Genomic DNA, 15,785 nt, shown 5'->3' on the forward strand with positions numbered 1-15,785 from the left:
ATTTGTCGTAAACTTTGGTTTTAACAAATTCACATGGATAGGAACACATACGCCGTTTAAATCTAAGTGTCATAAGATTTCCTCCTTCATGAAAAATGATTGTGAGGAAATGCTTTCACTACGAAAGATTTTAAGAAGATAGTGATTGTAAAATTGCATTCTCAAATTCGATTATGGTTACAGTATCCCTTTCCATGATTTGAATTGTGAGGTTTGGCAATTAGTCTTAATTGTTTAGACACACATATGAGCTATCTAAGGCAAAGGCGTATAAGTTCAAAAAGCCTTGATAAAAGATTATCAAAGCATTAAGTATTAGAAACATGGACTTAAGAAATTCAATAAGTATTGTTTTTCTGAAAGTTAAGATGTTTATGAATACATAGCAAAGCTAGTGGGAGCATAAGTGTTATGTTTATAATAATCATCATGATAGTGGGAGCATAAAAGTTATGATTGTATGATTATTATGGCAAGTATTGCAAGGTAGCAATATTAATTATAGAAAACAAGATTCATACTTTGCAAAGTTGTAAGGGTTGAATAGTTGTTTTGCTATAATTAAGGGAGATAATATTATGCTTCATTTCAAATCTAAAGGCTTAGGTTGTGGAATGTTAATAATTTAGTCAAATGTACATAGTGTGTTCTTAAATTTCGATTATGACTACGACATTCCTCTTCACAATTCGAATATTTGAGAACATAGCAAATAAAATATGTAAGACATTATGCATCGTGTCCCATACGCTTCGGGTATAGGATCGATTGCAAATGCTATAATATTTGACCATTCTAAAATTATCCAAATGTCTAGCGTATTTAGAGGGAAAAAGGACAAGAATCGGTTTTGACTAAAATAATTAAACAACTATCAAAGGACAATCCAAAGTTCGGCGAGGATTGGTCGCTTGTGAGTAATTAAAAGTATAGTATTGGAAAATATGGAAATGTTTCCATATTGGATGGACCATATCGACATTATTATGAATAGATAAGATTCTACTAAGAATGAGTTGTCATATGAAAATTATGGAAACGTGTCCATATTGGGAATTGAATATTGAAAATCTATGACTAGATTAGAAACTTTTATGCAAAAGGATGTTCAAAGGAATGTACTTTGAGTGAGAGACATCATATCTAAGGAATTGTATTGTAACAATATCCAATAGAGGACTTTGTAATATCATTGGCAACAGTCTTTGTGACTTTAGTGCATTGACATTACGAAAGGATCATTGCATAAAATTTTAGAATCTAATATATTCTGTAAGTGGCAAGAATTTGATATTCTTTTACTTATGGAAAGGGATTAGGAGTTGTGAAATGAGAATGATTGGAAATGTGTTCAATTTGATCTATTTCACAAAGTAAGAACCATAGGTAAACATTGTGTGCATGCTAAGAGCATGGGACCAGTGTAATAATTCAAGTAAGAAGTTGATTACCCGAAACGACAAATAATCAGTAATCGACATGGTGATAAATAAAAGGTGTTTTATTTATGCTCAAAGGGTTGAGGCCATATGGGATTAGTATTATTCTTGTGTTTCACTTTGCATGTTTTGACTTCCTGAATAATTTAATTGGTTTAGAATAGTAAAATTATTCGAACATGCCACAGTCGTTCATATGTTGGAAGTAGGTATGAAGGAAGACTGTTGTGAATTGGTGTGTGGATTGTCTAAAAGAGTATTAGACATAAGCAAATGTTTGCTGCAACGTTCATGAGTGCTTATGAATATGATTTGAGCATTGGATTAAACCCACGCTCACTTGGATCACTTCATGAATTGTATCATGAGTGATTGGTGAGACGATAACATCTTATATTCTTGAAACCGAGATGTGTGAGTTGTATCTTGCAAATCGGTTGCACATTGATAATATGTAAACGCACTAGTAACTTGGTGTTATAAAACATATTGTTGTGTGTAATTCGGTGAGTGAGTGCAAGCAAGCATTGTATCAAAGTTTATCCGTTCCTTTTATCCAAAGTAAGATAAAAGCGATATCTTTGGGCCCCCTCGATGATTTAGTGATGACAAACGTAAATGCTCGGCCGGGCTAGGGCTAATTTGATTTGTTCAATTAGTCAGTCGTCATAAATCAGAATTCGAGAAATAGTACAAAGAGAATGATTAGAAATCATGTCTTACAATATCTAGAATGGAGGAATATATGATCCCTTATCTAAAGGACACGCGTATCTGATAGGATCAGAGTTGACAGCGGCTTTGGAAAGCTGCGATTGCAGATCAGGATCTGAAGTCATATGCATAATAGTTATTAGACTTATCCAAGTGGGAGACTGTTGGATTAGTGTCTAAGTCCATATCTATTTTGGTATGTACTTGACCCGATGGTGCATGGTCCTTTTAGGTTGCCTTCACCAAAGCAACTTGATAGGATGAATTATGGAAAGAAAGGATTAAATATGATTTATTAATATATTATGAGAATAATATATTAAAGGAAAAATCATATTGTTTAATTGATATTAGTCAATAATTAATTAGTAATTAGTTTTGTGACTAAAAGAGATTAATTAAACTTAAGGGACTGGAATTGTAATTATAAGATAATTGCAATTTGGGCTATGGATTGCCTTATATTAAGGAGTGGAAGAATTCTATGGGGAAACCCATGAGGAAATCGTCCAAGGCCTTAAGGAAAGGAATCTATGGGTTGCTTAGGGCTTAAGCATCCAAATTAGGGTTTCCTTGTTAGATAACCCTAATAGCCTCACTATATATAGACCCCTTATGACCCAAAAACGTGGCTAAGCATCCTTCTAGGGTTTCACACGTTTTTGGGCAGCCTCCATCCTCTCTCCTCTTCATCCACTTGCTCTTGGTGTTTGTGAACCATTAGAGGAGTGACATTTGTGACTCTAAGCTTTCTAAAGTCAATACAAGGAGGAATTGGGATTGTTATTGCTGTATAACAATCAAGGTATGATCTAAACCCTAATTATAAGTTATATTGATTATTATATGCTAGATCTAGGGTTTATAGTCTTGGATAACTTGCATGTACAATAGAGAAACCTAGATCCAAGCATTAGGGTTTGTATGAGCACATAGGATGTTCTTATGACCAAAACCCATCAGGTTTCTTGAGTATTTTAGGTTTCTGACGGGTGTGGTGAAGGCTTTCGTTGTTTCCCTCAAGGAAATCTCAATGGCAGCCACCGTGTCTGCTCAAGCGATGGCCCTTGCACCTTCACCTGACACTGGAGTTGCCTTTCCATCCTATTTCTAGAGTAATGATTTACCGGTTTTTGGAGTAATGATCGAAACATCGCTACTTCTTTCTCTAGTTGCTTTCTTCCAGAATTGATCAGAACATCACTAGAGATTTCTGGAAGATTGATTTTATCTTTGATCCCCTATTTGCTCTCCTGATTCTAATAGTTGGAATGACAGAATCAAGGTTACCTTTTGAATCATAGTGAATGGAGAAGACAGGTCTTGTTGTTAGTGATGAAAGTCGACCCAATAACCTTCATTCTAAATTTTACTAACTTGAAACACTGTCTCCTCCTATTCCATTGTTGTGAACCACCATTGATGGAAACCTAGAATCACTCGACTGGGTGATTTCATCTGTTCCAATCACAATTTTTCCATTTTCAAATAGTGAAAATGACTGCAATTTGGTCAAGAAAAAAATTTGAAGAAGTAAGACACATGTAGGGTGGCGGTAGTGGTGGCTTTAGGGTGACGATAGTCGTGGGTTCAGGGCAGTGGTGGTCCTGTGGTGGTGGATTAAGGTCCTGTGTTTTAAGTTTTTGACCATTTGTTTAAGAGACGGAGAGAGAGAGAGAGAGAGAGAGAGAGAAGGGGGCGGAAAGAGAGAGAGAGAGAGAGAGAGAGAGAGAACTGTGGGGGTAGGTGGGGGTAAGGGGATAATTTTTTTTCTTTTTATTATTAAAGTAAAATAATATTAGGATAAATATAAAAAAAACACAAAAAAGGGCATAATCGTCTTTTCAAGTTTTTTTGGACTAAAATCACAGGAAGTTTTTTGATTTTGGATCTTCTATGCAAGTTGAAAACTTTTTGGACCCTATCCAAAGTTTTTCGCAAACCATAAGGACCAATTTTGTAGTTTTGTCTTAAAAAAATTCAAAAGTTTTCAATTATTTACATTTTAAAAATGTTTTTTTATCTACAAAATAAGTGCTAGAATTGCGTCTTCCCGTCTCACAAAATATAGTGGTTTCAATGAACCTACCCTTATATATATATATATATATATATATATATATATATATATATATATATATATATATATATATATATATATATATATATATATATATATATATATATGGTAATTTTATCATTATTTTGATTCGGTTAGGTATCAAATTCAAAACAAAAACAAATCATAGGGATGATCCAAGTTAAAAAAAACAAAAAGCTAGACCAAATAGACAAATTAATCCAAGACACATGGATTCATGTAATTTAGCATCATCCAACATCTAGAAATTATCTTTTTGTTATTGGCTATTGCTGCCAACTCTAGTTTTTTGGATGTCTAATTTTTAAAACGAAAACTATCATGTTTATATCTATCACTTTAATTATCCTGCTCATGAAACTTTAATAATTAAAGTAGATAATATAAAATCCTCAAACTTCAAAGCTTTAATATTATGATCGATGTATTCATCCATAATTTGACCAAGGCATGCAAATGATAAATCTCCCCAAAACAGATAGAAAATAATTTGATTATCATTCATGCTATGTGTTTGTTGGTGCTAATTAGACAAATAAAACATTGTAGGAAAGTCGCTGCAACTTTCTTTAAACAACAAACACATATTTTCATTAATAACTCCATGTCTACACACACACACATATACATACATATATATATATATATATATATATATATATATATATATATATATATATATATATATAGAGAGAGAGAGAGAGAGAGTCATCTCAACCCTTTGTAACCATTGCAACTCTTCATAAATTGGTGGTTGGCCATAACAAACTATAACTAACTAACTATCCCTAAATAACCAATCTTAACTGCCATAACTTCTTGGCACTAACTACCTATCATAATTACCAACTTAAACTATATTCTTTAAGACGAATCTAGCTTATACTTTCAACACTATATTGGTGATAATGCATCAAATCGGAAAAAAAAAAGTATTTGAAAAGAGTTGATTAGAGCACAAAGCAAATGCTGCTAAAGGCGAATGAAGGCTCTAGATGTTAGTACATAAATCCCTTTTGGCTGGATAAGGATTTTGTATAATGGTCCACATGAACATAATGTGATTGAATTCCCATTTTTTGTGTAGAATTTTTCACGTTTGTTATCTTGATTGCAGGATGTTCGTGAATTCTGGTCCACACATGGTGGACAATAATTTGTAGAAATATGGATCAGATCAGAATAAGAGAAATTTAAGATGAAGGAATCAGTTAGCATTCCATTCACAGGCGTATACAATATATACAAGGGAAATACAACAGCATTACAAAGAATTAGCCTAAAACCTAGGAATATTTATGGATTACAATACTTTCCTTCTTATCTCCAATCCTTTTCTGTTACACAATGCTCTCGTCAACACTCCCCCTCAAGGTGGAGAATGTATATCTAACATTCCCAGCTTGTCAAGAGAGCATTCAAAAACTCTCCCACATACCGCCTTTGTTAGCATGTCCGCCAGTTGATCTTCAGAACTTACGTGTGGTAACTCTATAGTCTTTCGTTCAAGATGATCTTTGATGAAGTGTCTGTCGATTTCTACATGTTTAGTCCTATCGTGCTGGACCGGGTTGTTAGCTATCTTCACAGCTGACTCATTATCACAATACAATTTAATAGGACTAGTCACAGATACGCCAATATCTCGCAAGATTCGTTTTATCCATAATAATTCACACACGCCATGCACCATTCCCCTATACTCTGCTTCTGCACTCGACCTAGAAACCACCTTTTGTTTTTTACTCCTCCAAGTGACTAAATTTCCACCAACAAAGGTAAAATACCCAGAAGTTGATTTACCATCCGTACGGTCACCAGCCCAATCCGCATCTGTATATCCTTTTATGCTATGATCTTGTTTCATTCCAAAAAAGAGTCCTTTTCCAGGTGTAGCTTTCAAATATCTCAGAATTCGGTATACCGCTGCCATATGTTCTTCACTCGGTGCATGCATGAATCTACTTACAACACTAACCGCATAAGCAATATCTGGCCTAGTGTGTGACAAATATATGAGTTTTCCAATGAGTTTCTGATACCTCTCCCTATTTGCTGGTACTTGATCCGGGAGTATATACAACTTGTGATTTGTTTCGATTGGAGTGTCTATGGGTTTGCAATCTAGCATTCCTGTTTCAGCTAGTAAGTCTAAGATATATTTTCGCTGACACATGGTAATTCCCCTCCTTGACCTCGACACTTCAATACCCAAGAAGTACTTCAGTGGGCCTAAGTCTTTCAGCTCAAATTCTGTAGCAAGTAGGTCTTGGAGTTTCTTTATTTCAACATCATCGTTTCCGGTTATCACCATATCATCAACGTATACTATAAGGGATCTGATTTTCTTGTTCACATTTTTAACGAATAATGTATGGTCGGCATCACTCTGTTTGTATCCGATCTTCTTCATAAAACCTGTGAACCTCCCAAACCATGCACGAGGTGACTGCTTCAACCCATATAACGCTTTCTTTAACTTGCATACTTTCCCATTACAGTTCATACTGGGGGGTGACTCCATGTACACTTCTTCTTCTAAATGCCCATTTAAAAAAGCATTTTTTACATCTAATTGTTTTAAGGGCCAGTTCTCATTTGCAGTTATGGAGATCAATATACGTATCGTATTCATCTTTGCCACCGGAGCAAATGTATCTCCATAATCTATGCCGTATTTTTGCGTATATCCTTTGGCTACAAGTCTCGCCTTGAATCGATCAATATTCCCATTTGCATCAAGTTTGACCGTAAAAATCCACCTACAGCCAACCAATTTTTTATCTTGGGGCACATCTACAAAATCCCACGTACCATTTTTCATTAATGCCTCAATTTCTTCCATTACGGCTTTCTTCCACCTCTTATCTTGTAGTGCTTCGTGAATATCTCGTGGAATTGCTACTGTGGATAATTCGTTGATTGTAGCCACATGTGACTTTGCGAGTCGATGGTGTGACACATAGTTCCCGATCGGATATTTTGTTTTTGCATTTAAGTCAGCTTGATAACGTGTTTTTGGAATTCCTCGTGTGCTCCTGATCGGAAAACGTCGCCCCTGTTCAACGCCGATTACATCCTCGTGGGCTTCAGAATCAGCGCCAGGTATGTTCTGTTGGGCTGGTGTATGATCTTGGGTCTGACCTTCGATTTCCTGCACATTATTATCAAAAAAAACAATTCATTTGTTAGTTCTGGTCCAGCTACTTCGGCCTCCATTTCTGGTCCAGCTACTTCTGCCTCCATTTGTGTCTCGCTATTTTGGGCTTCACCCGATGAGGTTCCTGTTTGACCATCACTGTCACTTAAGTTACTTTCTTCAATGTTGAATTCAAAGACATCATCGTGAGACTTTACTTCTCCGACGCTCTCCCCCTGAAGTGAAGTCTCGTCCCCATAAAACTTAGTATTTTCATGAAATGACACATCACGAGATACATAGGTTTTATTTTCGAGTGGGTCATAACATCTATAGCCCTTTTTTTGGTGTGCATATCCAATAAACATGCATCTTACAGCCCTTGGTTCAAGTTTACCTTCGTTTTTGTGAACATATGCAGCACAACCAAATATTCTTGGTTCAAGTCCAAGATTAATTGGTTGTTTGACAAGCTCTTGTAATTTTTGTAAAGGTGTGGCAAAGTCAAGTACGCGAGATGGCATTCTATTAGCGAGGTATGCAGCAGACCTGACTGCTTCTCCCCAAAATTTCCGTGGTACATTCATGTCGAATAAGGAGGCACGAACAATTTCTAATAATTGCCTATTTTTTCTCTCAGCTAGGCCATTTTGTTGCGGGGTCCCGGCACAAGAGGTCTGCTGTCTAATAGAATTTTCCTGGCAAAAACGATCCATCTCATAGTTTATGTATTCACCACCGTTATCAGATTGTAATATTTGGATATCTATCCTATATTCAGTCTTGATTAGTTGATGTAACTCTTTAAATGCAAGCAACACTTCTCCTTTGGTTTTAAGTAACGAAACCCACACCATTCTAGTACACTCGTCAATAAAAGTCACAAAATAACGTGCACCATTAGGAGTAGAGATTGTGGCAGGTCCCCAAACATCAGAGTGAATTTTAATAAGAGGAGTAGAAACTTTATTATTGCTAGGAACATACGAAATCCTTGTGTTTTTTGCCAACTCACAAATATCACATTTAAATTCACTTTCAACTAAATTCAGAAATAAATTTGGTTTCAGTTTTTTCAAATAACCAAAAGACAAATGCCCGAGACGACGGTGCCACAACATCGCCATGGATTTATTTACTTCCTTTACTCCAGTATGAAACGCCTGACTCTCATGATTGTCCTCCAAGTAATACAGCCTCCCTCGCCTAGTACCATAACCAAGTATCTTGTGTGTTACTATGTCCTGAAACACACAGTAGGTTGGCTAGAAAATTACATAACAGTTCAAGGTTTCAGTGATTTGACTAACTGATAGAAGATTAGATGATAATGATGGGACCACAAGAACTGAATCAAGATTCATAGAGTTCGATATGTGTACAGTTCCTTCACATGTAACTTTTTCTGAGTCACCACTTGCGGTTTGTACTATGTTTTGTTTAGAGTTACATGATGTTGTTAAACAGGACTTATCATTTACCATGTGGTCGGTGGAACCAGTGTCTATAATCCAGTTAGTCTGTTTTTGTTGAGTTTTACAAAACGTACCCGAGTCAGGAGTGGAGGTATGAGCAGCGATTGGAGGATCTGGATGTTGAGTTGCATTTACTGCAGCAGCTTGGCTAAGTTTCTTCCTTGGTTTTTTCGTAAAATCCCACCACTCCGGATAGCCAATTATCTCATAACACCTTTGCTTTGAATGACCTTCCTCTCCACAATGGGTGCATGAGAAATTATTCTTCTTTCCAGTCGTATTTTTTCCTTTTTGTGGTATGTTACGAGAGGCCAGGTGAACCATGTTGTCGGCTTCGACCTTCTTTTCCTCCATAGTCTGTCTCTGGCTAAAGTCTCTTCTGATATAAGCATAACTGGATTCTAGGCTTAGTGGTGGATCCTTTCTCAATATTTCACTTCTAGCTTGGCTAAAATCGGGATCTAGTCCAGCTAGAAAAATGTGCACACGCAGGCGAGTTATAGTTTTGTTCACAGTCACAGTCTCATCCACTGTTTCTTCCTGTGCAGTAAGTCTAGTATCAATTTCTTGAAAAATACTTACCAATTCATTGTAGTAAGTCGGTAATGCACGTCCGTTTTGCCGGGTATTGAAGGACCGCCGGTTCAGTTCGAATAGTTGGGTCTCGTCGCTTCCATCATAGAATGTCTTTCCGACAGCCTCCCAGATCTCCGCCGCCGTTTGCAGTCTGATAAAACGCCGGATTAGGGATGGTTGCATTGAGTCAATTAGCCAGCTTTTGACTCGATTATTATCAATGAGCCAGGTTTCGAGTTCTTTTTCATTGTCGGAGGTGGGCTTAGGTGTTTTACCAGTGATGTAGCCTGATTTATTGCGAGCCCCGATGCGCATCTCCATGAGTTGAGACCACAGCGGGTAGTTCGTATTATCGAGGGTGATTCCAGTCGGAAACGGTGCGTCCTGAACATTCTGGACAATCACCGGGTTTATGTTTGATGGTGAGCCTCCCTTATCAGCCATTCGTACGATTCGGGTTCAAGTTCAAGATCAGAGTTCGAGAATTTCAGATTCAGTGTAGTTTGGTATGCTCTGATACCATGTAGAAATATGGATCAGATCAGAATAAGAGAAATTTAAGATGAAGGAATCAGTTAGCATTCCATTCACAGGCGTATACAATATATACAAGGGAAATACAACAGCATTACAAAGAATTAGCCTAAAACCTAGGAATATTTATGGATTACAATACTTTCCTTCTTATCTCCAATCCTTTTCTGTTACACAATGCTCTCGTCAACATAATTGTACACCACTATCTGCATCTTGTCTGAGGAATCTGCTTCCCAAGTGAATTGACTAATGCTACTGGTATCATAATAGAGCTGTTTATATCACATGAATTTCCTTTCCCAATTGATCAATTATGTGTAATCCTTTACCACCAATGTATACGTTTTAATCATTGATAGTAACTCCTGATCCATATATTATTGATTTTATTATCTGATATATATGTTAGAGTAAATTACACGAATGGTCCCTATGGTTTGGGGTAATTTGTGTGCTTGGTCCCTAACTTGTTTTTTTAAATCGAAAGGTCCATACTGTTTGTTTTTGTTACACGCTTAGTCTCTATTGTTTGTTTTTGTTATGCGCTTTGTCCAAGTCTTACCTAAAAACATTATCATTTAAACAGGAAAAACTGATATATAAGGTAGGTAAGGTAAGGTGAGAGGGATGGGGTTGGGGTGTGATTATATAAATACATTAAAAAATCATGGTAAAATAGTCTTTTTAGGTAAGAAACGGACCAAACGCGTAACAAAAACAAAAAATAAGGACCTTATAAGTTAAAAAAATAAGTTAGGGACCAAATACACAAATTACGCTAAACCATAGGGACCATTGGTGTAAATTACTCTATATCTTATGGCCTTTAAAAAATAAATGCAGAACAAGCAAACGAGTTGACTTGACAGAGGGACCAGTGAGCAGGATGCATTGGCGAATTTGCATCTGTCGTTTATCTTTACTTTACATTTGCAATTTGCCTTTACGATTTACCTTTAACACTAATACATACAACATAAATTATAATCGAATTATTTTATATAACATTTGCATTCGTCAATTTATCTACGAATAAATCAATCATGTTCATAGGATTAAAGCTTTGAAGTTTGATTGGACGAATTTGATTTAATGTTCTTTTATACTTAGTTGAGGATTTTTGTATTATCTGCTTTTTTGATGATATATATTTTGGTGGAATCTCGGTATTCACCTAAATGTCTTACTTAACCTTTTCACCTAAATATGCATGGTGGTCCTCCATGGTTCATATTCTTAATTAAAGTAGGGATTATTGGAAGCAACAACATAGCTCCTTTTTAAGTCTTTCTGATCATCTGTCATCTCCTTAATTGGCTTGCACCCTGGCCTTCATCCCCCTTGCATCTCCTTACACCCCCTTAATTAGTTAATTACCAGCATTTGATTTCTCTTGAACATGGGATCCGAGCAAAATGAGTCGCTTGATCAAGTTATTGTGGATTGCGGGGATATTCCAGATTATTGCCAGTTTCGCTTTATGGAATTGGCATACAAGTTGAATAAGGAAGAGCACTACGGAAAACCTATGTGGTGGATTGGGATGTATATCGCATTAGCATCTCTGTTTTGCATCATTGTAATGGTGGCTGATTTATTACATGGTTTGCGTAACAGAAAGTTCTGGTTTCCATGTAAGTATTTCACTTTGAATGCTGCTTCTCTTACTGTGATAGGTGTCGCAATAAAGCTACCCAATGGTCTGACCGATCTAACACCAAGTCATGTGGACCGCATTGCAAAGCTTGGAGGGTTGAGCTTCATGTGTACTATTATGGCGAATCTATTGCCTTCTCTAGCAACCATGGAAAGCAACGAACTTGTCTCAAACATGATAGGTTTAGGTATTCTGGTGATCACCTTGGCTGTGAACGTTTGCATTCAAATAAGCACGGGAGTTGTCTCCTACAACACGTCTGAGGAGCCGTTTGAGACTCAAATAGGATCTACACCGCTAGGCATATTACTAACAGGCCCAAAGTTGATAGCAACGATTTATGCAGCTATGTTACTCCTGTTGCTCATGATATATGCATGCTCATGTTTAGCAATTCTCAAGACCAAACAGATTCTAGAATCCAAATACCAAGCGGCTCATCAAAAAGCTTCAAAGGATCTACAGCAAGCACTCAACGGAGGAAGATTAACTGTTGAAAAGTTACAGCATCATGTGAGAAACTACTGGATCATGGCAGGAACCGGAAGCCCTCAATTCATGACGGTTTGCTCTGCTACAACTTCTGCTTCTGGGGTAATATGTCTTATAAGCACTGCATTGCACGTTTATATTATCATACCAAAACAGGATAAAGATATGATGGAATATGATACGGATTATAAGTGGTCAATGTTAGTGATTCTCATAATACAGTTTATCGGAGTCATATTGGGAGCACTTGCCCCTATTTCTAGATGTTTTGCAGCCTTAAGCTTTAAGTTGTCCCCACAGTGGATTAGGAACCATATCAAGGTCTTTAAAGTGGAGAGCTACTGGACTCAGAAGTTATCAGATTGGGAAAAGAGAAGGGTACCAAATATCCCATTCAGAAGCCCCGGCCTCAGAGGGAAGATTGTCATTGAGAAATTAAAAATCCTATTTCTCAGCATTTGCATAAAATTTCAGGAGACATTCGTGGTAGCTTGCAAGATGATAGGGGTTATTCCACTTCTCTTTTTGATATGTGTCTCCTACTGTTGGAAGTGGTTAAAGGCCATGTTTAGCTCACTTCTCTCTTTGAAATGTGTCTCCTATTGCTGGAAGCGGTTGAAGGCCATGTTTAGCTCCCCAGACAGCTGTGTGTCGGAACGAAATCCAGAGAATCAAGGAAAAGATGACAGCAGGTATGTTTTGCAGCTTGAAGACGACACGGAGTTTGCAGAGAGAACATTGAAAGGCATATCAAAATCGGTGAATCGCTTAATCCAAAAGGCTGAAAAAAACAACCCAAAAATCTTATGAAGCTTTTAGAGGGATCCAACGGTTTTAAAGGAGTTGAAGAGTTTGACAGCCCTCTTGTTCCATCTTTAGGTTCAAAAGAATATCTCAATTGTTGGAGCTTACCGTTGGTAACACTGACAGCTATCGCCATTTCTTTGAAAGATAAAGGTGAAATTGCCATTTCTTTGAAAGATGAAGGTGAAATTGATGAGTTGTTGAGTGGTGTGGATGAAGGTCTTGTTTATGTCGCACATGTGGAAGAAAGCCTCAATGTCACCGATGAGGATAAATGCATTCAAAAGGTCGCTAAAACTTTGTGTGTAGAAGTTGAAGTCCGCCGGAAATGGTTAGGAAACAAGCTGCCAAAACCTGGGTATACAGCTGGACAGATTCTTAAAAGCTTGAGGGACATATCTAGAAACATGGTCAATAATCAGTTGGAAAATGATGACTCCAAATACAGGTCTATTGCTGCCAATTCAATGTATCGGATCACCGAAACACTCATTCTCTCCAATCAAAGGAACATTGACCAGGTTAGTCAAGATGAAATATTTAAGCAATTATCATCAATGATCGCTGACATATTGGCTGCGTGTCTCACCAACTTACCCCGAGCCATAGCAATGAAATGCCATGCAAGGGAGATAGAGAAAAGGGAGGCGAGTGTCCATGCAGCAGCTCAACTTCTCGGTGAGACTACAAATATAATCAACACCCTTCAACATCGTGAACTTCCAAACTTGACTGAAGACAAGTTGGCGTTTATCGACAAGTGGCGTGATTACTTGATGCATCCTTAAACATTATTTTAGTTTTTTTTTTTTTTTTTTTTTTTTTTTTTGTGGAAAGTTCATAAGTACGTGTTAGTAATTTTTATTCCTGAAGGAGCAAATTATCTCATGGTATATTTGCTCCCCTATGTTTGTTTGTTTATGAGGCATGTGAGGTCCTTGGATACAGTGACGTAACATGGATAATAATCATGCACTTCACCTTGTTTGTATGTAACATCCTTTATTTTGTGCCTAGAGGAGTATCTTGTAATTCTATTATTTTGTAATCCCAGTATGTTTTTAAAATTGTGTAGTTGGAATAAAAGCCCGAGTTTATGAGTATTTGTGGTGTTGATATAATTGCATTATAGTTTTACTCGGTTTTTGAAAGTATTTAAACCTTGACTTTTCTCTTCAAACACCGATTTCCCCAACCCGGGTGCATCTCCTATTATTTTACATGAAAATGTTGTAAATCATCTCCAACCCACCCCATTTCTTGCACTATCTTGATGTTTCTTGCATTATCTTAAAGTAAAGAACAGCCTTATGGAGCCGTGTAATTATGGGAATTCATAATTTGCATAACAAACCCGCTAACCTTTTATCAAAATGAACTATTCCAGGTGTGTGGAAAAACATGACGGAAGTGATGACTGACCTAACTAAGGTGGGGATAAACTTTCATGACATTTTAAAGAAACAGGTGAAGAATGGTAACGACACCCTCTTCTGGATGGACAGTTGGTGCGATAGTGAGTCATTAAAAGACAAATTCCCAGAACTCTATCAGCTTGAAAGACATAAGACTTGCAGGGTTAGTCAAAGAGTACAAGTAGAGGGCCACACTTGGGAATGGAGATCAATCCCTGCATCTGTTGAACAAATTCATAGTCTTAGGATGCCGTATGATGTCATTGGAGAACACCAGCCAACCCCGGAACCTGATACATGGAACTGTCCCTTATCGAAGGATGGTACGTTTCACGTAGAGGCGATCAGACTCAAGATTGATAATGTAGAACTGGCAAACAACGAAGTAATCATCCCCTGGATCCATGATATTCCCTTAAAGGTCTATACCTTTATTTGGAAAGCTAGTCCGGGACGTATCCCAACAAATGTGGCGTTAAAGAAGAGAGGAGTCACAATATTACACTCAACATGCTCCCAATGCCATCTTGAGGAAGAAGATTCGGAGCACGTTCCGTTTCGTTGCCCAACGGCGAGCATAATATGGGACCTGATGTTTAAATGGTGCGATATTCCGAATCCACAATTCCAAACCATCGGAGAACTCATCAGATTTGTAAAAACTTGGGGAAGATGTCAGAGAATGAGAAACAACCTAATTAGTGTTTGTTATGGTGCCATATGGTTACTATGGAAAATGAGATGTGACTGGGTGTTTAGGAGCATTCAATCTACCCCCTTCCAGATTATAGATAATATTAAGTCTCTTGTCCTCGTTTGGCTTAGACACAGGAGAATCAATTGTCAGTATAATTGGGCTGATTGGTGTACTTGCCCGCTGAAATGTTTGTAATCCAAAATCAATTGTAATTCCTTTTTTTTTCTAGGCCCGCCTAGTACCTTGCTAGGCGGTCGTCCCTCATAATATTTGCCGGTTCTAAAAAACCAAATTTGATGTCACTTGAAAATGATGTCAAAGTTCTAAATGACAATATTAATCAATCAATTTTATGTGTATTTATTTCTAACTTATAAAATATGACTCGGTATACTATAAAATGTAATAACTATTAATTATAATATTATTCTATATATTAAATCTATATTAATTAATAATATATAAAATTTTATTTCACTATAATTTGTAATGATACATAAAGTTATTATTATATGAAAGATAGTAAATAAATTTATAAAAAGAAAATAATAATAATAATAATAATAATAATAATAATAAAGTTGAAAGTGTTTTTGACAACTTATATAAGTTCAAACAAAAAATATACTAAAGTATAACTTTTAATGTAAAAACTAAAATAAGACTCGACATAAAATACTATTTGTATTTTTTTTATATAGAGGTGAACAAACCCACACTCCTACACGATGTTTTATTA

At 36.6% G+C, this 15,785-nt stretch overlaps 1 protein-coding gene across 1 annotated transcript; it reads left to right on the plus strand.

The window, feature by feature from the left end:
- Positions 1-11,380: 11,380 nt before the first annotated feature.
- LOC145030475 (uncharacterized) lies at positions 11,381-12,940 on the plus strand. The gene has a single exon (XM_078978840.1). The coding sequence runs from the start codon at positions 11,381-11,383 to the stop codon at positions 12,938-12,940; it is 1,560 nt and encodes a 519-aa protein (XP_078834966.1).
- Positions 12,941-15,785: the final 2,845 nt, after the last annotated feature.

This window comes from Lactuca saligna, chromosome 2 (genome assembly GCF_052625555.1).
Source record: "Lactuca saligna cultivar CGN05327 chromosome 2, ASM5262555v1, whole genome shotgun sequence".
NCBI lineage: Eukaryota > Viridiplantae > Streptophyta > Magnoliopsida > Asterales > Asteraceae > Lactuca > Lactuca saligna.

Excerpts from the sequence above, each read along its gene's own strand:
- LOC145030475 (XM_078978840.1), top strand. The coding sequence starts at position 11,381 with ATGGGATCCGAGCAAAATGAGTCGCTTGATCAAGTTATTGTGGATTGC.